The 22,263-nt window shown below is 43.5% G+C and overlaps 2 protein-coding genes and 1 long non-coding RNA gene across 7 annotated transcripts in view; 1 reads left to right on the top strand and 2 right to left on the bottom strand.

The window, feature by feature from the left end:
- Positions 1 to 8,577, bottom strand: part of LOC142575911 (cytochrome P450 3A41-like) — a 39,306-nt gene extending 30,729 nt beyond the window's left edge. Inside the window, exons 1-4 of one of the 4 annotated variants that reach the window (XM_075685704.1) lie at positions 8,144 to 8,577; positions 4,899 to 4,995; positions 2,368 to 2,420; positions 645 to 741 (exon numbers count right to left, since the gene is read on the bottom strand). In XM_075685704.1, coding sequence (XP_075541819.1) covers positions 645 to 741; positions 2,368 to 2,420; positions 4,899 to 4,995; positions 8,144 to 8,190 — 294 coding nt within the window. In that variant the 5' untranslated portion in view covers positions 8,191 to 8,577. The remainder of the gene's footprint in view (positions 1 to 644; positions 742 to 2,367; positions 2,421 to 4,898; positions 4,996 to 8,143) is intronic. The other 3 variants (XM_075685702.1, XM_075685701.1, XM_075685703.1) reach the window with 3 other exon arrangements.
- Positions 8,578 to 10,213: 1,636 nt separating this feature from the next.
- Positions 10,214 to 22,263, top strand: part of LOC142575910 (uncharacterized) — a 79,278-nt gene continuing 67,228 nt past the window's right edge. The window contains exon 1 of the long non-coding RNA XR_012826732.1: positions 10,214 to 10,315. This is a non-coding gene — a long non-coding RNA (uncharacterized LOC142575910). The remainder of the gene's footprint in view (positions 10,316 to 22,263) is intronic.
- The window catches only part of LOC142575907 (cytochrome P450 3A41-like), a 23,934-nt gene continuing 20,745 nt past the window's right edge, over positions 19,075 to 22,263 (bottom strand). For both annotated transcript variants that reach the window (XM_075685695.1, XM_075685696.1), the window contains 2 exons: positions 22,172 to 22,263; positions 19,075 to 20,469 (listed from right to left, as the gene is read on the bottom strand). The exon at positions 22,172 to 22,263 is cut by the window's right edge and continues 71 nt beyond it. In XM_075685695.1, the coding sequence (XP_075541810.1) occupies positions 20,359 to 20,469; positions 22,172 to 22,263 (203 nt within the window). In that variant the 3' untranslated portion in view covers positions 19,075 to 20,358. The remainder of the gene's footprint in view (positions 20,470 to 22,171) is intronic.

Genomic DNA, 22,263 nt, shown 5'->3' with positions numbered 1-22,263 from the left:
GGGAAGAAGAAGATAAAAACATAGAACGTAGAAGTTGAAGAGAGGATGAAGTGAAGTGTAGAGGAAAGGACGAAGAATTTACACAGTGCCTATAATAACGCTAGATAACAAAATTACTACAGGTCGCACTAGCTACAAAAGAGTACAGCTCAAAAACATTAAGAACTAGTCTTAAGTCTCGTCACTCGCGAAGAAAAAAATGCGTTACAGACGGGAAGCCGCGTCAGTTTTTCGAAGACAACCAAGGTGGACACGACGAGCGTGAACGTGTTGAGACACAAAACCACTCGGAAACGAATTATCGGTGGTTGTAATATGCAAGTCAAGAAGACGACAAAATTTAAGTGATGTATTGCATGCAGAGCTCATCATGCGCCCACTCCGATTGCGACTGGCGAGTCAATGTTAACAGCAGCGTGAAGGCCACGTGGATATGTTTAACGCCATTTTTTCTATTGCCAGTTCCTCTTTTTTCTTATTCCTCAATTTTTCGTAAGCGTGGCGGCATTGTGTGGGTCGTAGGCAGGGTAATCAAAGCCTTCAGCTTGGTGATTGACTAGTTTCTTCAGCATAATCAAATTTTCGCGAAGGAACAATTCACACTAACGTTCTCTTTGTAGAACGATTATCTGCTGATAACTTACGCTTCTGTCGGAAAAATTTCTGAACTTGGTCACAAGAATGTCGCGCAGTATGTCGGCGTCCCCGACAACAAGTGTCGGCACAACACCTTGGTAAGATCTGTGAATGCAAAAAGAAAGAAAATCCTTAGCCGAAGATATATATCGGGTATATTCCAAACACACCTTTAACGTACGTCACTGATAAGCGGGCACATTGTTATGCGGTCGTGTACCCCTAGACGGCCCAACATCATTTTGCTGCTGTGGCGGCTTTGCACGTTGAACCAATTGACTCTCCTTACATAGCGTGAGTAATTGTTGGCAATATGCAAAGTCATCTTTATTGGGATCGCAATTATACCGGGGCTCGAGACGAGTTTTCGCCGTAGTCGCAGCCGTCGCCACCGTGTTGTCATGGTATCGACGTGAGATGCGCGGCTGGCGCCTGGGTTGCTACAATGTCTTCCGTAACACGACAGACGCAAAGTACGTTTTGCTCCATAGCATGCGAAGCCAACAAAGAAAGACGCCAATGACAACATACTGCAAATTATTTGTACTTACGAATTGAATTAAAGAAGATGATAAATTACTGGCAATTAAAGTGAAGGGAAAGCAACTTGCCGCAGGTGGGGAACCATCCCACATCTTCGCATTACGCGTGCAGTCCTCTAACCAATTGAGCTACCGTGGCGCCGTTTTCCCGTACACTTTCTTGGGTAGTTTTGTTTTACTACTACAACTAACCTGTGAGTGTTAGCGCCACCAACACTATAATATATACATATATATATATAATATAGAAATAAATGTGTTCGTATACCTTTGTTCACACCTCTATATCACCTCAGCGCCATTCCACTGTGAACAAGGATGACCGGTGAAGCCGTGTATGTGGGCCACTTAATGGAAAACTGCACCTCCGCCGCGGGTCGGCCTGGCTTTACGCCATCTTCGGCATCGGCCCACGTAAGAGAAACTGTTGTCCTACGCGTCGTTTTGACCGCGGACGCGATCCACCGGAACCGAGCCTTATAGGCTTACAAAAATTTTGAAATGGTCATGGCAAAACAAAGCTTGGGTGACGTGAGCACATTACCGTGCTAAATGCATCTCAGAAAAATATCGCGATGGTCTGTCTACACCTTTTTCACGCTTAAATTCAACATTAAAAAAGAATAAATTTTAAACGTGCACCCAACTCTAAGTACACGGGTGTTTTCGCCCAATCGAAATGCGGCCGCCGTGGCCGGGATTCGATCCCGCGACCTCGTGGTCAGCAGCCCAATGCCATAGGCACCGAGCAACGACGGCGGGTTAAATTTTACATCACTAGGAGGCTTCAATTGCTGAGGTGTCGAGAAACACGCCACATAATCTCGTCTCTTCGTAAAAAAAATGTTCAAATGTTAGTAGTCGTTGATTTTTTTATCATTCTTGGCACAACTACACCTATATTTATTCCCGTCTTTCTTTCGGGCTGTAGATAATAAGTAATATATTTCTTATATTTCTTATATTATATTTCTCCAGATTAAAACGCGTCAATGGTCGCTTAGCGTGTGGCCGGCCAAGAACTTTTTGCTCAGTAATCTATTCTCGTCTGAGCCACAGGGGGAGAGGAGAGGCTATGATGAAAAAAAAAAGGCGAGCGTAATTTAATTTTGCGACACACTTCGTCTTACCCTATTTAATTCAGGCACATTTATTAGCTACAGTTACATCGGTTAAATCAGCTACTTACCCATAAATACGACCATGCCGGAGGTAGTTTCTGATGACCACTTCTTTTAAAGGCTGAAGAATGAATTGCACGAATCCGAATCAATGTATTATTTATAAAGCAAACTATCTCACCCTGCAAATTTACGTCACAGTCCGTGATTTACATTTCTGCAAGGCGTCAGTTCAAATGCGCATCAAAGAATGCTAAAAAATATTTTTTGTCGAACATTTTACGTCGGTTAACAAGCCGCGACCATATAGGTACCAGAATATGTTTTAGGCATGGTTATGCATTTCTGAATACCTGCGCTCATTATCTACTTCTAAAATCATCATCAGAACGTAAACACCAAAAGCGAAATATTTTGTTCTTTTGCACGAGCCTGCCCACATTTACAAACTGTGAATAAATTGAAATCGAAATTCAAATATTTGCTACGCATTTGACGTACACTTTATTGCCCGAGGTAGAGATAACACAGGACGGGGTTCTTGCCCTCTTGCGTAGGCTAGATGTGAACAAAGCACCTGGTCTTGACCAACTATCCAATACCTTCTTGAGTAGATATGCTGTATGGGTGGCCAAATATTTACATCATATTTTCGTTATATCTTTAAGCACTGCAGTCATTCCTGATGATTGGCGCTCGGCCAAAATAATTCCAGTCCAGAACTCTGGCTCTCCTCTTGAAATTAACAACTACAGGCCCGTGTCCTTAACTAGCACCTGTTGTAAAATGTTCGAACACATTATCTTTACGGCCATTATTACTTATAAAATAATAAACTGCTTTATCCGCAACAGCATGGCTTTAGATATGGTTTATCTACTGTAATCCAACTTGCTGAAATAACTGATGAATTAATTGGTACACTCAATAATAAAGGCCAAACAGACGCTATTTTTCGGATTTTTCAAAGGCGTTTGATGTTGTTCCTCATAACGATTTACTAACAAAACTAAAGGCAATTGGCAATGAACAGAAAGTAGTGGCATGGATTTAATCTTACTTAAGAGATAGAAAGCAGTGTGTTGCCATAAATGGGTGTGTCTCCGAAGATTTGGATGTGTACTCGGGCGTTCCGCATGGCTCGGTCCTCGGGCCTCTCCTTTTCTTGGAATATATTAATTAATGATATTCACCTTTGCGTCGAACCACCAATCCAGATTAGACTATTTGCAGACGACTGTGTTGCATACACAGCCATAAATAACCTAGATGACCAAATTAAACTGAACAATTCTTTACACTCCATTGATGCATGGTGCGCAAGGTGGGGCTTAAGAATAAACACTTCCAAAACAGCTTCCATAACGTTTAGCAACAAAGAGAAGCCCCTTGACTTTACTTACTCTTTAGGTAACGTTACCATCACAAGAACTGACAAAGTTAAATATTTAGGCATCACACTTACCAATAATTTCAATTGGGAACCGCATGTTGAATATGTCTGTCGGGGTGCACTACAGAAATTGTCGTTTTTGAAAAGGAAACTGCGTAATACCGCTCCTGCAGTAAAACTAAATGCATACAAAGCGCTAATACGACCAAAATTGGAGTATGCATTGGTTATTTGGTGCCCTTGCCAACAATACTTGATTAACAAAACCGAAAGAGTACAGAATTTAGCTTTGCGTTCTATTTATTCTGTTTACTTCCGTCACTCTAGTGTCAGCAACTTACGTAATAGGGCCAACCTAGAAAAACTTGAGCAGTGCAGGATAATATCTACATTAACATTTATTTACCAACTTTATCACGAGAACTTCAAGGTATCACGGGAACAATATCTTCAGGATCCTTTCAAACGATCAGAGAGAACGCACCACAGTAAAACCATTAGACAGCCAGTCAGCCACATCAATGCTCACAAGTCATCTTTATTACCTCGCGCAATTTATTATTGGAATACATTATCTGAGGAGGCAGTGAACTCCGCCTCGTTGGAATCATTTGTTCAATGTATTAGTAATATCAACTTTTGTTGAAATTCGAGTCCAAGTGGTGTACACTCCGAGTTGATAATATTGCCTTGTTCGAGTATTCATTTGTCATGTATGTCCAGTATATTGCCATGTTTTTTTTTTCACTTTTGTATGTATTACATCTTTGCAATTATACCGAGTAATTAGTTTAAATTGACTTCTCTTGTTTGTGTTCTTAGTATCCACTCCTGCATGGGCCCGAGAAGGGCCTGCAGTATCTGTAAATAAATAAATAAAATAAATCGTATCGTGTTTCTGCTTGTATATGCAGATGAGGCATGCTGTCCATTCGGGGCCGCACTTGTACTTCAAATACGTACTATTACTACGTATCGAATTTAAGGAACGAGCTTTGCAGATAAAAAAAAAATCTACATTTGAAATTGGCCAGTATTTCACGAAGAAGGGCGCCCTAGAATGGCCATCATGTGAGTGGTGTTTCTATGGTGAGTAAAAAAAAACGACTCAAGAGTATACACTTTTTCGCGCTTTTAAATGCAACGAGTGTGACCCAGATTTCTCGTTCTGCGAACATTTTAAACAATGTGTGCAGTGATTCTTACCTTGGTGTAGATGTCGATGCAAAAGTGCATGTACTGCAAGAGGGTAAGATGCGCGATGCCTTTGTCATTCCAAAACGTGAATGTTTTTCGTACCCACCTGCGCAAACACAAAAAAGCAGGCAGCAAGCAATAAAAGCCGAATCTAAGTTATGAGTGAGGTATTTGACGTACCCGTCAGAGACGTGCACATGTTCGTTAAACTTAGTGTAAAAGCAAAGGTATTTGCTAGAGCAGACGTCCAGCCACCGTAATAACGATTTGTGGCAACATTTTATCATGAAAGTGTCAACAAGAGCCACTCAGCATCTCCTAACTCCTGGTTTTCTGCACTAGTATACTGGGAGATAATTCTGCTAGCATTTACCTACATGTAACGCCAAACGCTTGTCGCAATGCATTACCAAGAGCTTATATACCACGAGCAAACTTGTTTTGCGGTGTTTTGTAATGCCATTACCTTTGTTTGTGTGTTTTTCTTAGCTAAGATTTAGGGACAGCTCGCCTTTTCAGTGGATGAACTTTCAATATTTTACAACTAATACAGGAAGAATAAAAAGTAAGTATTGCAGTCAGCAGCAGCATCTGCAGCAGCCTGGTTACGCCCACTGCAGGGCAAAGGCCTCTCCCATACTTCTCCAACAACCCCGGTCTGCAGTAGCCTGCACTATCATGCATGAAAGAAGCGGTTTATCGCATTGTTTCGTCACGCGGGCACAAATGTATTAGACAGATGGGGAACGGATACCTCAATAATCGCCTACGAGAACATTCCAACAATGTTATCAAACTGGCGGCGACCAGCTATCTAGCTGCACACTGCATACGCTGTGGCTGTAAGCTCTTCTTTGATAGAGCGAAAATGATATTCTGGAACACCAACCAAGTGAGTATGATTTCCGAAGCATTCCAAATGAATGTAAGCAATAATTGTGTGAGCCGACCACCTGTTTCACTGTCGAAAAACTAAAACATGTTCCTCTCGTGGTAGCGGCATGTGACGGATGATTGCACTGTAATCTATTTGGCGCGGTCGTTTTGTTCCCCTGCTTTCTTCCTGTAGTGCTATGGTATATAGCATAGCGACCACGTGGAATAGACAATAAGCTCTTATCAGCGCTGTGTGTTCGTCTCCCCGTACTTCTCCAACAACGCCGGTCTGCAGTAGCCTGCACTATCATGCATGAAAGGAGTGGTTTATCGCATTGTTTCGTCACGCGGGTACAAATGTATTAGACAGATGGGGAACGGATGCCTCAATAATCGCCTACGAGAACATTCTAACAATGTTATCAAACTGGCGGCGACCAGCTATCTACCTGCACACTGATACGCTGTGGCTGTAAGCTCTTCTTTGATAGAGCGAAAATGATATTCTGGAACACCAACCAAGTGACTATGATTTCCGAAGCATTCTAAATGAACGTAAGCAATAATTGTGTGAGCTGACCACCTGTTTCACTGTCGAAAAACTAAACGATATTCCTATCGTGGTAGCGGCTTGTGACGGATGATTGCACTGTAATCTATTTGGCGCGGTCGTTTTGTTCCCCTGCTTTCTTCCTGTAGTGCAATGGCATATAGCATAGCGACCGCGTGGAATAGACAATAAGCTGTTATCAGCGCTGTGTGTTCGTCTCCTCAAAACTCTGAGACCTCCTGCTGTAGTGTACTATTACCGTGTAACTTCAACATGACTGTTGCAATAAACTTGACCCTGTTGTCCGTCGTGACCGTTTGGGCTATCTCAAGTCATGCGGTACCAACTAGTACCCCCTACTGTCTTTTTTAGGCATTATTCTGTATGTCTTGAATTCAGCATTAACTACCACGGTAGCCCGGTGGCTATGGAGATGTACTAGTGGGCTAGAGGCCTTGGGTTGAAATCTGAAGGGGTAGGGGGGGGGGGGTATGCAAAGCTGCGTGTGTACCGTACATTGGGTGCACGATAAGGAAACACGAGTAGCGAGAAAAAAAGAAGGGGGGGACAACAGACGGGATCCTCCAGTTGAATGTCAGGACGTGGCTCCGTGCACCTTTTATTTTTTATTTCATCGCAGCATGTTTCAAGTTTGCGCATGATTGGGCGTCAGCGCTTGTTTTCTCTTGCTCGGTTGCATAGTACTGTTTCATTCTCGCATTGCTTTCGTGTCTGTCAGTATAATACCTAACTGTACGCAAATGCTCCGATTGCAATCGCTGCGCGAAATTGACAGTCACTTAAGTATCGTTACGTGATTTAAATACGAAAGCATTATCGAGTTCTCTAAATAATTGTTTACGTCCACGATGCGTGAAGTCATACATTGTCGCGTGTCCTTTACAACTCTACCTGAATGCGCCTTAATCCAGGTTGCTGCACTTTATACCAACCATAATTCACTCTAATCCACTTTAATCCATTTATTATACATTAATATACCTTGCCTTTCTTGTACCAACCTTAATCCATCGTAATCCACTTTATTCTACCTTAATCCACCTCGCTCTAGATTGTACCAATCTCAGTGTGCTTTAATGCACTTTAATGCACATTAATTCTCCTTGCTCTAATTTTTACCAACCTTAATGCACCTTATCCGTCTTTCTCTAAGTTCTACCAACACTAATCCGCTTTAGTCCACCTTAATCCACTTTATTCCATTGTAAGGCACTTTAGTTCTCTTACATTCATTTTACTTCACCATCATTCACTTCATTCCACCTTAAGTCACCTTACTATAACTTGTTATAACTTTAATTCTGTGTTGCTATTGGCGCCACACTAGGCACTGATGACGTCACTGATGATGATCTTTGTTACTACTCGTTGCCTACAACAGCGACTTTTCGGCCTCATGGGACATATAATCCTGTCCCATTATTCATCTGTAGCCACCTCCCCGCCATCTTCTAGCCATATTTTTTTCTGACACAACGTAGATGTAGCAAATTATGTCACACTTTTATATTTATGGCAGGGTAGCTGCGTGGCACGATACTTTCAGTAACAAAGGCCACAGTTCAAACGTGTTTTTGGCAGTGTCCAGAAACAATTTAATTAAATAAGCGATCCGAGTGGCTCCGGTTACTCACATCGATAAAAGGAAACGTGCAAGCCGCCCGTGCCATCAAAGGTAGGAAGTCACCAAAATAAACTAGCTTTCCGTCGACTACCGCTTAAGGACATATTTTTCGTGCCGGTTGTTTTCGTTTTGAGAAAATACGTAAATACCTTTTTTGACAAAATTATAACAAAGGGTACTCACCAGAAAAAAACAGATGACAGAAGTATGAGCAGCGGGAAGAGAAACATAGTTTGTATTCCAGAAGAGTCAACACCTTCCTTGAGAGAAACGTTTATCGTTTGCACCGGGATCTAAACCAGCTTTCTATCGGAGCTTTATCTGTGGCTATACAAGACGTCACTTGATTCGCAGAAATGGCATAACCACCACTCCATCGCCGCACAAATGCCTCTAGTCAAGTGTGCAGGCAGGAACTTGCCAAGCTGCCGGCGTACAAAAATAGAAGGGAGGAGTGTGTGAAGCGGGAGGGGGAGGGGTGTATGTGCGTCGTACGCCGGTGATACACGACAAAAGGCTTCCAAGCTTGGAGCGATGGCACCTCCGTTTCATAGTAACAATCTGGCGCTCTGTAGTTCGGTCAACAAGCACCGAGCATGTGTGGCTAGGGAGTGCAGCATAAGGTAACGTAGTAAGCGATAACAGTGGCCACTAGGGCCGCTTCGCGGCCGAGCTCGAAGTTCACGGATTCCCGCAGTTGCCCCTACATGTTTCCCGATGACGTAACTGCTGCCATGGCTACGGCTTTGGCCTTGGCTAGCAGCTTGACAGGCGGCACGAACCAGCATTTACGGAGCTATGCTATGCTATGCTACTTTGCTATGTAAAGTTCACCCGAGGATGGTTGTTAGGCTTTTCTTCCAGCGTTTCACACTACTGCTTCGTGCCCTTTAATGGTGAGGCCGCAGGAAACTATTTTGGGCGTTGTTAAAGGCTTATTCCTTTCATATTTTGTTGTGTCGCTGTTAGCCGCACCAACGAGTTATGGAGGCGGAATGGCGGCCTTGAGGGCACGAACAGCTGCTGCTTATTTGTAACGTTCAATTTTACTTCGCATTCTTTTTATCATGCGCAGAAATGGGGGTTGCTGCCAGCGGTAATAGCAACGCGGCAGCTCCCGAGCTGCTAGGCACCCTCCAAACAATGACAAAGTTGGAAAATAAAGGAAAATAACATGGTTCGTTAATAAATATGGCCTATGCACACATGCGGTAAGGTGCAAGGTCTTTATATTACTTTAGTCAAGAAGCCCAGGGAAAACACAGGGATGGCGGGAGATGGAAATTCAAGACGATGAGCAAAACGAGAACAAGGTGAAAGCCGGAACCAATGTTTCAACAAGTGGACTCGTCTTCAAGGCGACATATGCTTTCCTCACCACAGTGTATATGGGCGGGGTTCTTCTAAAGGAATGAGGGCGTAAGGGGAGTGGGTGCGGCCACTAGTGAAGGTGGTTTGCGGAGAGGGTGTTGAATTGAGATAAGGGAGTGCTGTGCACAAAACCAGTTACACGGCCGTCCATCAATCACTTGTCAAGGGCTGTGTGTCAGCCGGCGTTTCAGCGGCGTGCACAGCAGCACTTCAGTCAAGAAGGTTGCCCGAAGCGCTTTCAGAACAAAATATGATGTGCTACTTCTGTAAAAGAAATGTGGGTAATATTAAATTAACGTGCAATTTTTGGCAATAATGTACGTTCTTTCAATCTCTGTACCATGCTATGTACGCTCGAGCGTTGTTGGCTGTTTTTCATTGGGCTAATGATGCGTGTTTTCATGTTTTAATCGTGTATGGAGCCCTTACCGTAGAAAGTTTCTTGTTTGGCAGTGTGTATTCTCCCAGAAGCCGAGAGAACTTCTGAAACAAATTTCTCCCGACCGTCACCTCCTATAGGCTCCCGGACGGTTAGCTTAAGTAAGGTTAGGTTATGCTAGGTTGAGGCCCACCTTCAGGCAGTTTATCCCAGAAATTGGTCACGTGGCTTCCGAGCGCCAATACGAGGCAAGTGCTGGAAGAAATTCGTTTCAGAAATTCTCCCCGTTGCAGCGAGAAGAGACGCTGCCTTCTTGCTTCTCAGCATTTATAACACTGCTTCCTTAACCATCATTCCTTTTTGATTGCACTAATGCCCGAGACAGTTGCTGTGTTAAAGGAAAAAATACATTACACGAAAAAACATCTACATTCAAGAGCTTTGAAGGCTTCAACATTGCTTACCTTCTGCCTCTTTCATTCTATATATTGCAGGAATCTCCCCTACTCCTTCTTCAACATAATCTACAGCCAAAGGACATCATGCATATTCAAGGGCAAATTTCCAAGTATCAGTTGACAATTGCAAAGCTTCGAAGATAGCAGGTGAAGACCCCCGGCACAGTAGAAGCGCTTAATTGTCTGAGACGCCAATATTTGCGGCTGTTTAATGAAGGACTCACTGGATTGCACATTAGAGGCGATGATGTTGGTGCGTGCACAATCGTTTATGCAGTCCTTTTATTTTGTCAGGCAACCAATTACATAATTTTGCTACCTTAATTCACTCTACTTTGTAGAAATAGAAGAAAAAGCGTCACATTTATTCCTTTTAATACGACACCATGAACTAAACTAATTGCTGGCTTGTTTGCGTAGCTTTTCTTTTTAATAACTGGACACTTCAAACCCGTCTTCTGTGTGTTATATTTGCGTAATGTTCATTGTCTTTATGTCATTCCATTCCGAGTATGCTCCATTACTTGTATTTTGCTGTTTCTTCCCGTTTTCATGTGTCTGCCACTTATCTCACGATTTTGCTGCAATAAATCCTTGTCTGCTATTTTTGTGTTCTTAGCTGTCCAGCAAGCTGACTGATATTGAAGGAACGTGATACGTTTATTTACTATACTCCTTTTGGTGTGAATCATTGGAAGTACAATATCACAAATTTCTATTCACAATATCACGAAGTTCGATATGTTCGGTAACAGTTAGCATGAGTGTCGGGCTAAGTTTCCGTTTTAAACCTATCGAATATGAATTTAGATAAAACTAAGAAAGTGAAACAGCTTTGTGCGCTCGTCGTCGGAACATGCAAACAGCAGCGCCAGTGACTGCATGAAATCACTCGATGATGCTTGCAAAGTTAATGATCGCAAAAAGAAAACGAAACGTACCAGCCAGCTAGGAAGCGGCAGCGTTTAATCTAATCCGCTAGGTGTGCTGAGAGCCAAAGTCGGCAGCAGGAGCCTGCGGGAGTGTCCTTTTTTATCGTTTACTACATTACTCTATGGGTGCAGTGCGAATGCTAAAAGGATGCAGCGGTATTCTAATATGACACTCTTTGTTTTGTAAGATCACATACGCACATGCGTGGTTACGCAAGCAGCTGCGTTGCAAAACAAAATCGCTTCTCTTAAGCCCGCGTAGGATGTTTGCTTGTTCCTGACTCTCATGCATGGCTTAGAAGTTCAGTATTATAGCTTGCAATGAAGTATGTTGTTTGCGGTGTTTAACATCAACACTTCGTGTAAACAGACCTGCTTCAAGCTATCCAACATGTCATGTGGTGTTTCTAAACTTACGCACGGCGGAGTAAAATTGTGTAGCAGTTCCCCTAGAATCATTGTGATGATATTTTGATACCTCCAGTGTGGATACCAAGAAACGCAAACAAGGCGAACTGAAGTAAGAAAGCAGGAGCTCAAGAAAAATTTCCTTTTCTAATAAAATACGACCTTACTACATAAACACCATTTTATAAAAGACGAAAGCGTATAAGCTGAACATTAAAATGGAGTATTTTCTACTTATGTAACATACGATCATTCCTGGAAGGGAAATAAAAATCAAGGAAGCGACCATACAGTAGACACAACACAATATAGACCTGATCGGAATTCTTCGCATCCCAATGCGCTCAAGTTATAGATATAAGCGACCAGTGAAGAAACACGCAGAACTTTTTGACAGAAAAAAAAAACAAGTCTGTAAAAAGGCTAATGCTCCTGTCCTTTAAGCACACTAATCCTAGCAAGATTTCCACATTTGAAAGGTAATCGGCCACTTTTTGCAAGAAATAGCCGCATTGGATATTTCGAATTTTCTGCGTGAACTGGGATGAAGCGTACAACAGCATGAGGACATGGACCCAAAAATGAACGACATAACATACATATATGCGCGGTGTGTCTGCCGTTCATTTTTGTGTCTATGTGCTTGTTCAGCACTATACTTTCTATGCCAGTTCTATTGACGCGACAGCTTTAAGGGCTTCGTGTTGCAGGAAATCTGGCGTCGAACGTCGTTTCGGCAAAAAGATTTTCGAACCACCCATACCCCGGCTCTCCACGTGACACAAGAAATTTACTGAACTAATGGAATTTCTCAAGCTAAAATACGTAGAAAAATCGTGAAATACGACTTACACAAGCTGCAGGCAAGATAGCGTCGGACGGTAATTTGAGTATACGAGAAAACAAAATTCTTTTAAGCGACAACTCAAGCAAACCCACTTCCCAGCGTTTCTACCATCCTTATACTGGCCACAACCTCCGCCATTTGCGCGCGCCGGCGCATGAGTATCTCGGGAGCCACGGAGCGGCGCCCCCGATGCTTTGCAATACCTCGAGATGGCGCTCGCCTCCGCCGCATTGCGGCCCACGCAAAACGCTGGGTTTCTTAGCAGAAAGCCCGCCATCGTGCATAGCCATCGCCGCCAGCGTTTTCCGGTAAGAATTACGGTTACATACGCTCCAGTTGCCAGGACGCGTGAGAGGCAGTCAGGAGTCTGAATGCTATCGCGCTCCACTCTTAAAGGCGAAGCTTAAGCGTCCTCCAAATTTTTGTGTGGAGAACGCTTCCGTATTGACACCCAGTCCGCTTCGTTCCTCCGTGATCTTTTGTTTCGCCTTTCCCCTCCACGACGCATGACATAACCAACTGTGTGTGACATTGGACTACCTTCCTGTCTTTCCTTCTTAGCTCTCTCTCTACCTCTCTCTATTAAATGCTATGAATGTATGAATCAATCAATTCATCGTGATTTCGAGTGCTCTATCATTCATGCTCATTTCCACTGTAGACAAAGCAAACAGATGAGGTAGTCCTCATATAGAGACAAGAGGGACATATTGACGCGGTTGTGTCGGTCGAATGGCGGTAAGTTTCGTTTAAGCAAATCCCCGGCTAACTGATATTTACGGATTTAGGAATTTCAAGCTGCAGGTAGTGCGGTATGGGGCAAGTCGACATTGAACTAGACGGGCGAAGTGTGGAAGAAAACCCGGAGCGTTTTCACATCGGCAGCTAGCAGGCTCGAAAGTGTAATGGCTGCTGCTTTTCTAATTAAACTTATGCGATCGTTGAAATATTTGCCTATAACACAAGGATCTTGAACCTAGGCAAAGCAACCGCACTGAAAACGATAAGTAGTGGTAGAAATCCTTTTCTGCGTTTTTCTACCTTCTTGGCCCTTTTCATTACGTTCTTGCAGACGTGCGCTACGTGGCACGCAAACTTGCTTTTTCTTCTGTCAAAGCTTTATTGCCTCCGATTTTGTTGCTTGCAAATATAGTGACTGTAATCACATGGGGCTAGTTAGGTTTTCACAGATGTCTGTGTAAGTTGTGACAGAAACAATAGAGCAAAATAATTCTGTTCGTCAACTTCTTTTCAAATGATATTGCAGTCCATTTGGCACTAACCTGGGCCGAGCTTGTATAAACTTTAAACAGCTAGCTGTCCAAAACATTTATTTTAGCTTAGGGACTATCCACCATAAGCCGTTCACTGCGAGCACTTAGTCACTCCTGCTTCGTACTACGGATTTAAAATTAAACAATCAGTACTCTATGAGTCACACAAGAAGCAAATGCGGTTCTTGAGAAACGAATATGCAGGGTCTTTAAATATAATTTCGCGTCTGGCAAGCGTCGTATTAATCATTTTTTATTTGTTTTACTTCTTTATGCAGTTAGCTCGAAGGTCGATACAGGGTGGGATGACACATATACCTTAAGTTGCGATAATTGCCACGACTATTCGCTTATGTTATACTGTAATACCCAGTATGGCATTGTATGTTTAGCAGTGGAATCATAAACGTGGAAGTAACCAAATAAAAGTTTCAATAGCATGAATCATGACGCGTAGATGAAAGAGGATGTCTACAAAAATCATGTATAGCTACGTTTGGGGAATTGCGAAGGAAGAAATATGAGATAGAGGGAGCAACAATATGAAAGAAAGGAAGAAAAGTTAACAAGTACTGAACCCGGTTAGCTAGTCTGCACTTATGGAAGGAAAACTAAGAGAAAACATTACGAATATAATACTGAATAGCTCATGCGCACTCAAGTCGTCGACATAGTGATAACTCTCAGCACCGTTTGTCGCAGACGAATGCCCAGCCCGGTCGCCTTCAGTAATTTCAGCACCCTTGTTTTGACTTTTGTAGCTGTGATAGGCGAGAATCATGGACAAAAACCTTGTCCAACAAGAAATGTCTTCACTCTAGCTGCTTAAGAGCAGTGAAGACGGCAAGTCTTACGTTTTCGAAATATGGGCAGTAGCACAGAAGGTGTCCTGCCGTTTCTTCTTCATTACAGGCCCAACACTCGGTGCTATCTGTTATTCCGGTCAAGAACAAGTACTCGTTGGTGATTGCTGCTTCTACACCTAAGGGGCAATGAAATGTGTCTACTCTCGTAGTTGGATAAAAGGGCACAGTGAATGCAGACGACGATGAACACAGTCAAGTGGTGCCACTTCTGTGGAGTCAAATCATGTGCTAGCTTGCTTATATGCCGGCTTGAGGGAGTTCTCGATAAAAGTATAAAAAAAGTAAATAGATTCAAAGCCACTCCACTCTGTGAAGGTGGATGACCAGCGAAGCTGTATACAACTATAAATAACATGAAATAAACTAGAATAACAACACAATATTACACCAATACGCACGTTGGTATGTTTATTTGTATTTACGCTTATCTCGTGACCACAGTAACTATGGCTTTATGATCGCTATAAAACATGCCATGGGCTCTGTGACAGCACTGGAAGTAATCTTAGCGAACATTAGGTCTGTGTATGACCAATGGTGTGTGGTGGAGACATTGGCTTTGGTGTAACATTGAAGGTTGAAACTTAATAAGAGATACAAAATGAAGGTTGTACAGGTCTACGCCCCTACATCCAGTCATGATGACCAGGAAGTCGAAAGCTTCTATGAAGACGTGGAATCGGCGATGGGTAGAGTGAAAACAAAATACACTATACTAATGGGCGACTTTAATGCCAAGGTAGGCAAAAAGCAGGCTGGAGACAAGGCAGTGGGGGAATATGGCATAGGCACTAGGAATAGCAGGGGAGAGTTATTAGTAGAGTTTGCGGAACAGAATAATATGCGGATAATGAATACTTTCTTCCGCAAGCGGGATAGCCGAAAGTGGACGTGGAGGATCCCGAACGACGAGACTAGAAATGAAACAGACTTCATACTCTGCGCTAACCCTGGTATCATACAAGATGTGGACGTGCTCAGCAAGGTGCGCAGCAGTGACCATAGGATGGCAAGAACTCGAACTAACCTTGACCTGAGGAGGGAACGGAAGAAACTGGCGCATAAGAAGCCGATTAATGAGTTAGCGGTAAGAGGGAAAATAGAGGAGTTCCAGATCAAGCTTCAGAACAGGTATTTGGCTTTAACTCAGGAAGAGGACCTTAGTGTTGAAGCAATGAACGACAATCTTGTGGGCATCATAAAGGAGTGTGCAATGGAAGTCGGTGGTAACCCCGTTAGGCAGGATACCAGTAAACTATCGCAGAAGACGAAAGATCTGATCAAGAAACGCCAATGTATGAAAGCCTCTAACCCTACAGCTAGAATAGAACTGGCAGAACTTTCGAAGTTAATCAACAAGAGTAAGACAGCTGACCTAAGGAAGTATAATATGGATAGAATTGAACATGCTCTCAGTAACGGAGGAAGCCTAAAAGCAGTGAAGAAGAAACTAGGAATTGGCAAGAATCAGACGTATGCATTAAGAGACAAAGCCGGCAATATCATTACTAATATGGATGAGATGGTTCAAGTGGCTGAGGAGTTCTATAGAGATTTATACAGTACCAGTGGTACCCACGCCTATAATGGAAGAGAATATAGTCTAGAAGAATTCGAAATCCCACGGGTAACGCCGGAAGAAGTAAAGAAAGCCTTGGGAGATATGCAAAGGGGGAAGGCAGCTGGGGAGGATCAGGTAACAGCAGATTTGTTGAAGCATGGTGGGCAGATTGTTCTAGAGACACTGGCCACACTGTATACGCAATGCCTCATAACCTCGAGCGTACCGGAATCTTGGAAAAACGCTAACATAATCCTAATCCATAAGAAAGGGGACGCCAGAGACTTGAAAAATTATAGACCGATCAGCTTACTGTCAGTTGCCTACAAACTCTTTACTAAGGTAATCGCAAATAGAATCAGGAACACCTTAGACTTCCGTCAACCAAAGGACCAGGCAGGATTCCGTAAAGGCTACTCAACAATATACCATATTCACACTATCAATCAGGCGGTAGAGAAATGTGCGGAATATAACCAACCCTTATATATAGCTTTCATTGATTACGAGAAAGCGTTTGATTCTGTCGAAACCTCAGCAGTCATGGAGGCATTACGGAATCAGGGTGTAGACGAGCCGTATGTAAAAATACTGAAAGATATCTATAGCGGCTCCACAGCCACCATAGTCCTCCATAAGCAAAGCAGCAAAATCCCAATAAAGAAAGGCGTCAGGCAGGGAGATACGATCTCTCCAATGCTATCCACAGCGTGTTTACAGGAGGTATTCATAGACCTCGATTGGCAAGAATTGGGGATAGAAGTTAACGGGGAATTCTTTAGTAACTTGCGATTCTCTGATGATATTGCCTTGCTTAGTAACTCAGGGGACCAATTGCAATGCATGCTCACTGACCTGGAGGGGCAAAGCAGAAGAGTGGGTCTAAAAATTAATTTGCAGAAAACTAAAGTAATGTTTAACAGTCTCGGAAGAGAAGAGCAATTCACAATAGGTATAGAGGAACTGGAAGTGGTAAGGGAATACATCTACTTAGGGCAGGTAGTGACGGCGGATCTGGATCATGAGACGGAAATAATCAGAAGAATAAGAATGGGCTGGGGTGCGTTTGGCAGGCATTCTCAGATCATGAACAGCAGGTTGCCATTATCTCTCAAGAGAAAAGTGTATAATAGCTGTGTCTTACCAGTACTCACCTACGGGGCAGAAACCTGGAGGCTTACGCAAAGGGTTCTGCTGAAATTGAGGACGACGCAACGAGCTATGGAAAAGAGCAGATTGGGTGAGGGAACAAACCCGAGTTAATGACATCTGAGTTGAAATCAAGAAAAAGAAATGGGCATGGGCAAGGCATGTAATGAGGAGGGAAGATAACCGATGGTCATTAAGAGTTACGGACTGGATTCCAAGGGAAGGGAAGCGTAGCAGGGGGCGGCAGAAAGTTAGGTGGGCGGATGAGATTAAGAAGTTTGCAGGGACGACATGGCCACAATTAGTACATGACCGGGGTTGTAGAAGTATGGGAAAGGCCTTTGCCTTGCAGTGGGCGTAACCAGGCTGCTGCTGCTGCTGCTGATGATGATGATGATGACGATGATGATGATGATGATGATGATGATGATGATGATGATGAAGAAGAAGGGTGAAACGCCAAGAACCCATTTTCGTCGCGACGAGAGGGCGTTAATGTCACCCACAATGACGACAGGATTGGGGTCCACCTTAAGGATCCATCCAAGCGTGTCGATCATAAGGTCTTCAAGGTCCCTCTATGACGTTCCGGGATTAACGTATACGGTGGCGACAAAGATTCCGTTCCCAGTCTGTAGGGCCCACACGTCGCCACATTCCATGTTAAGGCTTCCACGCGCGTCGTCGGTAAGACATACGAGTGTAACGGCCGCGCTGTCGTTGTTTGCGTAGATCGCAATGCATCAAACCATCGCCGATCATCCATAGCCGGGATACATCTGGCCTCAAACGCAGCTGGGACAGATACGCTGATGCAATTTTGCCTTATGTTTAACCTACTTTAACGTTATAGACGCCGCCATTGTTTTGGCCTACGTACATCACTAAACGCTGGAAGCTAGGCTAAAACAGCTCCGCTGTAAAAGGTGTTTTTTCATGAGCCTTTTAGAGCAGCTTCGTCTGCGAGTTCATTGCTGTAGATACCGCCATAGCCCGACAGAGACTTGATGTTGCGCCCTTTCGCGACACGTGGGTTTGCTTTTCTGGTCCTTTCGGCACAAAGTGGTCACAGAACTCGCCACGAATGGCTGACAAAAAGCACAGCAGACTGGCTTTGAGTCGCTGAATAAAGCCCATTGATTAGTCGGCTCTTGGTTAATTGTGCACTGCTCAAATCACCTAAAACGAAGTAGGAGAGTTATCATTAATATTGATACCAATGGCACACTGCACCTGCACACGTTTATGCAAATTCTTTAGAAAATTCATTTTAATTACATTATGGGCAGCCTACTGCCATCGATACATGTTTCACGAAACCGAAAAACTTAAATAGCATCTATATATATAGATGCTATTTATAACAAATATATATTTCTATTCGATGTTATATGTGAAATGAGTTTTCCGAAATTCTCGTATTCTTCTATTCCCCGAGAGAAATGGGAGAGAGAGAAATTGACTATACGACTGAATTTCTGAAAGTGTATATTTTTAACACCCTACTTATTTTCTAGTAAAAAGCGCTTACTTTATAGGTCTCACCCTCCATTTTTCTTTAATAGACACACTTGTCTGTTTAAATGTAGCGCAGTTAATATTTCCATTATTCGGAAATGCGCAGCACCTGATGCACTGAAATTAACGTTGTTGCATGACCAGGCAATCAACTCACGTTGCTGTTTTGTGTTGTTGCCTCGAAAATTTGCCACATACCCAAGAGGGCGAATTGTCCAGGGTTCCCTGCTGAAACAACATGAGGCTATAGGAAAACGCTACTGTGGATTTCCCTACAGTAATCCTGACTTTCCTCGCCCTTTTGGCAATACCTTGAACAAGTTAGCAGAAATGTTCACAAATGTATGCATTTTGCTTTTTGGCACTTGCATTACCAACACGTTTACTAGTCAAGTACCCTTGCGTAAGTACCAGACATGCAGAAACTAAAAATAAATTTGGACGTTTGTCTTATTTCTGTCTTCATTGCTTGAAAGGACATGGTACGAGTACGGTGAGCGTGAAAAGCAGCACAGTTTGCGTTCTCGAAGAACGACCGACTACTTTCAGCTTAATGTTTATCATTTTCCTCAGAGACCAAGAACGTGTCAGAGAGTGAGCTTTATTCATTGTTACGGAAATGTCACCTGCTTCTTAGAAACATGGAATGCGGAACCGCTCGATGTGTACGAAACAACTACTGCAGCAGTCTCCTTGCGCGTAGGGCGCCCAGCTGGACTTCGGGATGCGCGTGGTTCGATCCCCAAGACCAGACACCCACGGGTCTAAGAGACGGGTACAAGCAGCCCTCCGGCCAGGCGTCCTGGTTTCCAGCGGTTCACTGCTTGGGGTAAAGGTGCCTTCAGATCACTTTGCTTGCTGTGCAAAAAAAACAAAAGAAACAAAACACGGGGACTCTAGAAGGAGTCCGGCAGTCTCATTCTGCGAACTTCCCAATAGGTCATTGTCCTTCCAAACGTCTGGAACTTTCGTAGTTGCCGAGCACCAGGGTTGGAGGGTGTGTGTACCAATCTCACCAGTATATAGGTACCCGAACGGCAGCAGTCGTCGGACTGCCCCGGATACGGTGCATGCTCGACTATTTCCCTAAAGCTACGGTGGGGACAAGGGGTAGCCAGAAAGCCTCTCAAATCTCACAAGGGCCCCTTTTCGAGATGAAAACCCTTATATAGACAACCGAACGCCAAGTCGTGATACATCCCCACCCATTAGAAAAAAGTCCGCTGGGTTTCTGGCAGCACCGGGGTTCGAGTCCAGTACCTCCCAGATACAAGCCAAATGCTCTACCACAACACCACCAATGCGGCGAGAAAACAGAAGCACGGTTAGAATTCTCCACGTGATAAAATCACTGGGTATAAAATTAGAAACTCAGAGACCGAGCGGAAATATGTGGCGTAACATTTGATGTGGTACAAGATAACTAAAGCGTAGGCAACGATGACAGTTCTCTTTCGTAGCAACAACTCGCCCTGGTGTAGTTTGCTTGTTTTCAGTAAACACGTGCGTCTGGGGCGCATTGCGGAGGCAATTTTGTAAGCTTAAATAGGCGAATACAGGGCGTCACAAGCATCTGCGTTGCCGGGAGAGTACTTCCTGTTAGGCCTGAATACAATGTTGTTTCCATGTTTTGTGTTAAATTGAGTCGGTGAACTTGTTTGTAGTGGTGCGACGTGGAATTGGTCGAAGAAAAACAGGGCCGTCGGGGCTGTGAAGAAACAGGCAAGGTTTATACTTGAGGGGTACCTGCATGAGAAAGGAAAGAAAGGTTTGACCCAGATCGTTGCGCACACTTTCCTACATCTTTCTTTTTCGATGAGCCACGAGACTCCACGACAACAATCTCTAGCTTACAGCAGTACTGAATGCTTGGAGGAGCTTCGGCACGCCTTCTAGCCCTCCCAGAAGCGTATTACGCACAGGCAAGACCAACAGAATTTTCCCCCAAGCTTTTGTACGTATCCTAACGCGTATCCTAACCTGCGGTCCTGCCGACATTGTGGTGTACCATTGAATTGATAATAAAATATAAATATTGCATGCATGCATCTTAAACGAAGTCACGGGCTATGAAAGACGCTGTAGAGTGGTGCCCTGGATTAACTTTGACAACCAGGATTTCTACAAAAGGAAGAGGGGAACTAAGATTCTGTCCATTGAAATACAGATAGAACGCGGAAACACTTTCATGACGCATTCCTCGGACCGATTTGAATAAAATTTAGTGCATGTAAGAAATAAAGTCAAATTCTAGTGGATATGGCAAGCGCCACATTGATTAGGATCGAGAGAAATTGCACAAAAGCGGTAATTAAAAAAAATACAAACACGACATTTGCAAATCCGTAACTATGCACCAAAAACAGACACGGCAGTTTTGTATGTTGCCGCCCTTCAAGAATCTAAAGTGGACAAATTTGACGCATCAATTTATGTTTTACGTGAATTTAATAAAATGTTTGTGAAGGTATTGAACGCCATGTGATATACATGAATTTCGTCCGCTTTAGATGTACCATTAGATGCATTGACGGAATTCTGATATTCTTTTTGGGTGGCGAGTTACGAAGTTGTAAATTTTATAGTTTCTGTTTCTGTATATCTATAATTTTCACAGATATTTATAAAAAACATATTTCCACCCGAAATCACCCGTGCGCTTCCTTACAGTCGCTTGCTTTTAACGTTTTATTTGACACATAGCAAATATCATCACATTGGGTGCAGCCACTGCGGAGGAAAACGATTTCTTCGTTTCCATCTATTGAGATAGGAGCCCTCGAACAAAGCCCCTTCTTAACACGCGCGGAAAGCACGTTAAAGGGTGCTGAAATACTTTTCTAAGTAGTCACGAAATGGCATCACTCTCAAATTACGTCGTCTCACGAATCTCCTGAAGCAAAAATTTCCTCATTCCTTCAAGCAAAAGCGAAGTTAGCCGTAATTATCAGAGTCATTCGCGGCCGTCTGTCTGGTTTGGCTTCTATTGGTGCGCTGGAAGCGTCACAGGGGAGACGGGAAGGGGGTGCCAAGGAACAATTCGCCGCTGGCCCGGCCATAGGTTGAACGCAAGCCATGTCGTGGTGGTACTCAGTTGTGGCAGCGGCATTGGCGCTACGCTGTTCATCTCGGAGGCAACGGGCAGCAGACAATAAAGCAACGCGCAACTCTTCTGTTTAGACCGGCTGTACAAATATGGAATGTGTTTCCTGTCATATATATATGACAGGAAACATGATATATATATGGCAGGATTCATGTTTCAGTCATGAAAGAAAGATATCGAGTTGTTATATTTTGTCGTTTTCTGTACCCGCCTTCTTTTAGCGCATTTCTCTCCACTTGGTTCCTTTCTATTTAAAATACGCATGTTGACTAAACTTTAATGCTGGCAAACGTCTCCAGTTTTCTATAAACATAACTCTCTCTTTTTTTTTCTGTTGCTTACCATCGTTTCGGGACACCTCTCCAGCCTCATGCGTCGAAATATGCAAGCCAACAAGGCCTTGGCCTGCAGCATGCCAAGCCTCATGGCGACGC

This window comes from Dermacentor variabilis, chromosome 3 (genome assembly GCF_050947875.1).
Source record: "Dermacentor variabilis isolate Ectoservices chromosome 3, ASM5094787v1, whole genome shotgun sequence".
NCBI lineage: Eukaryota > Metazoa > Arthropoda > Arachnida > Ixodida > Ixodidae > Dermacentor > Dermacentor variabilis.
Note: the sequence above shows the minus strand (reverse complement) of the source record. Positions and strands in the feature narration are given on the sequence as shown.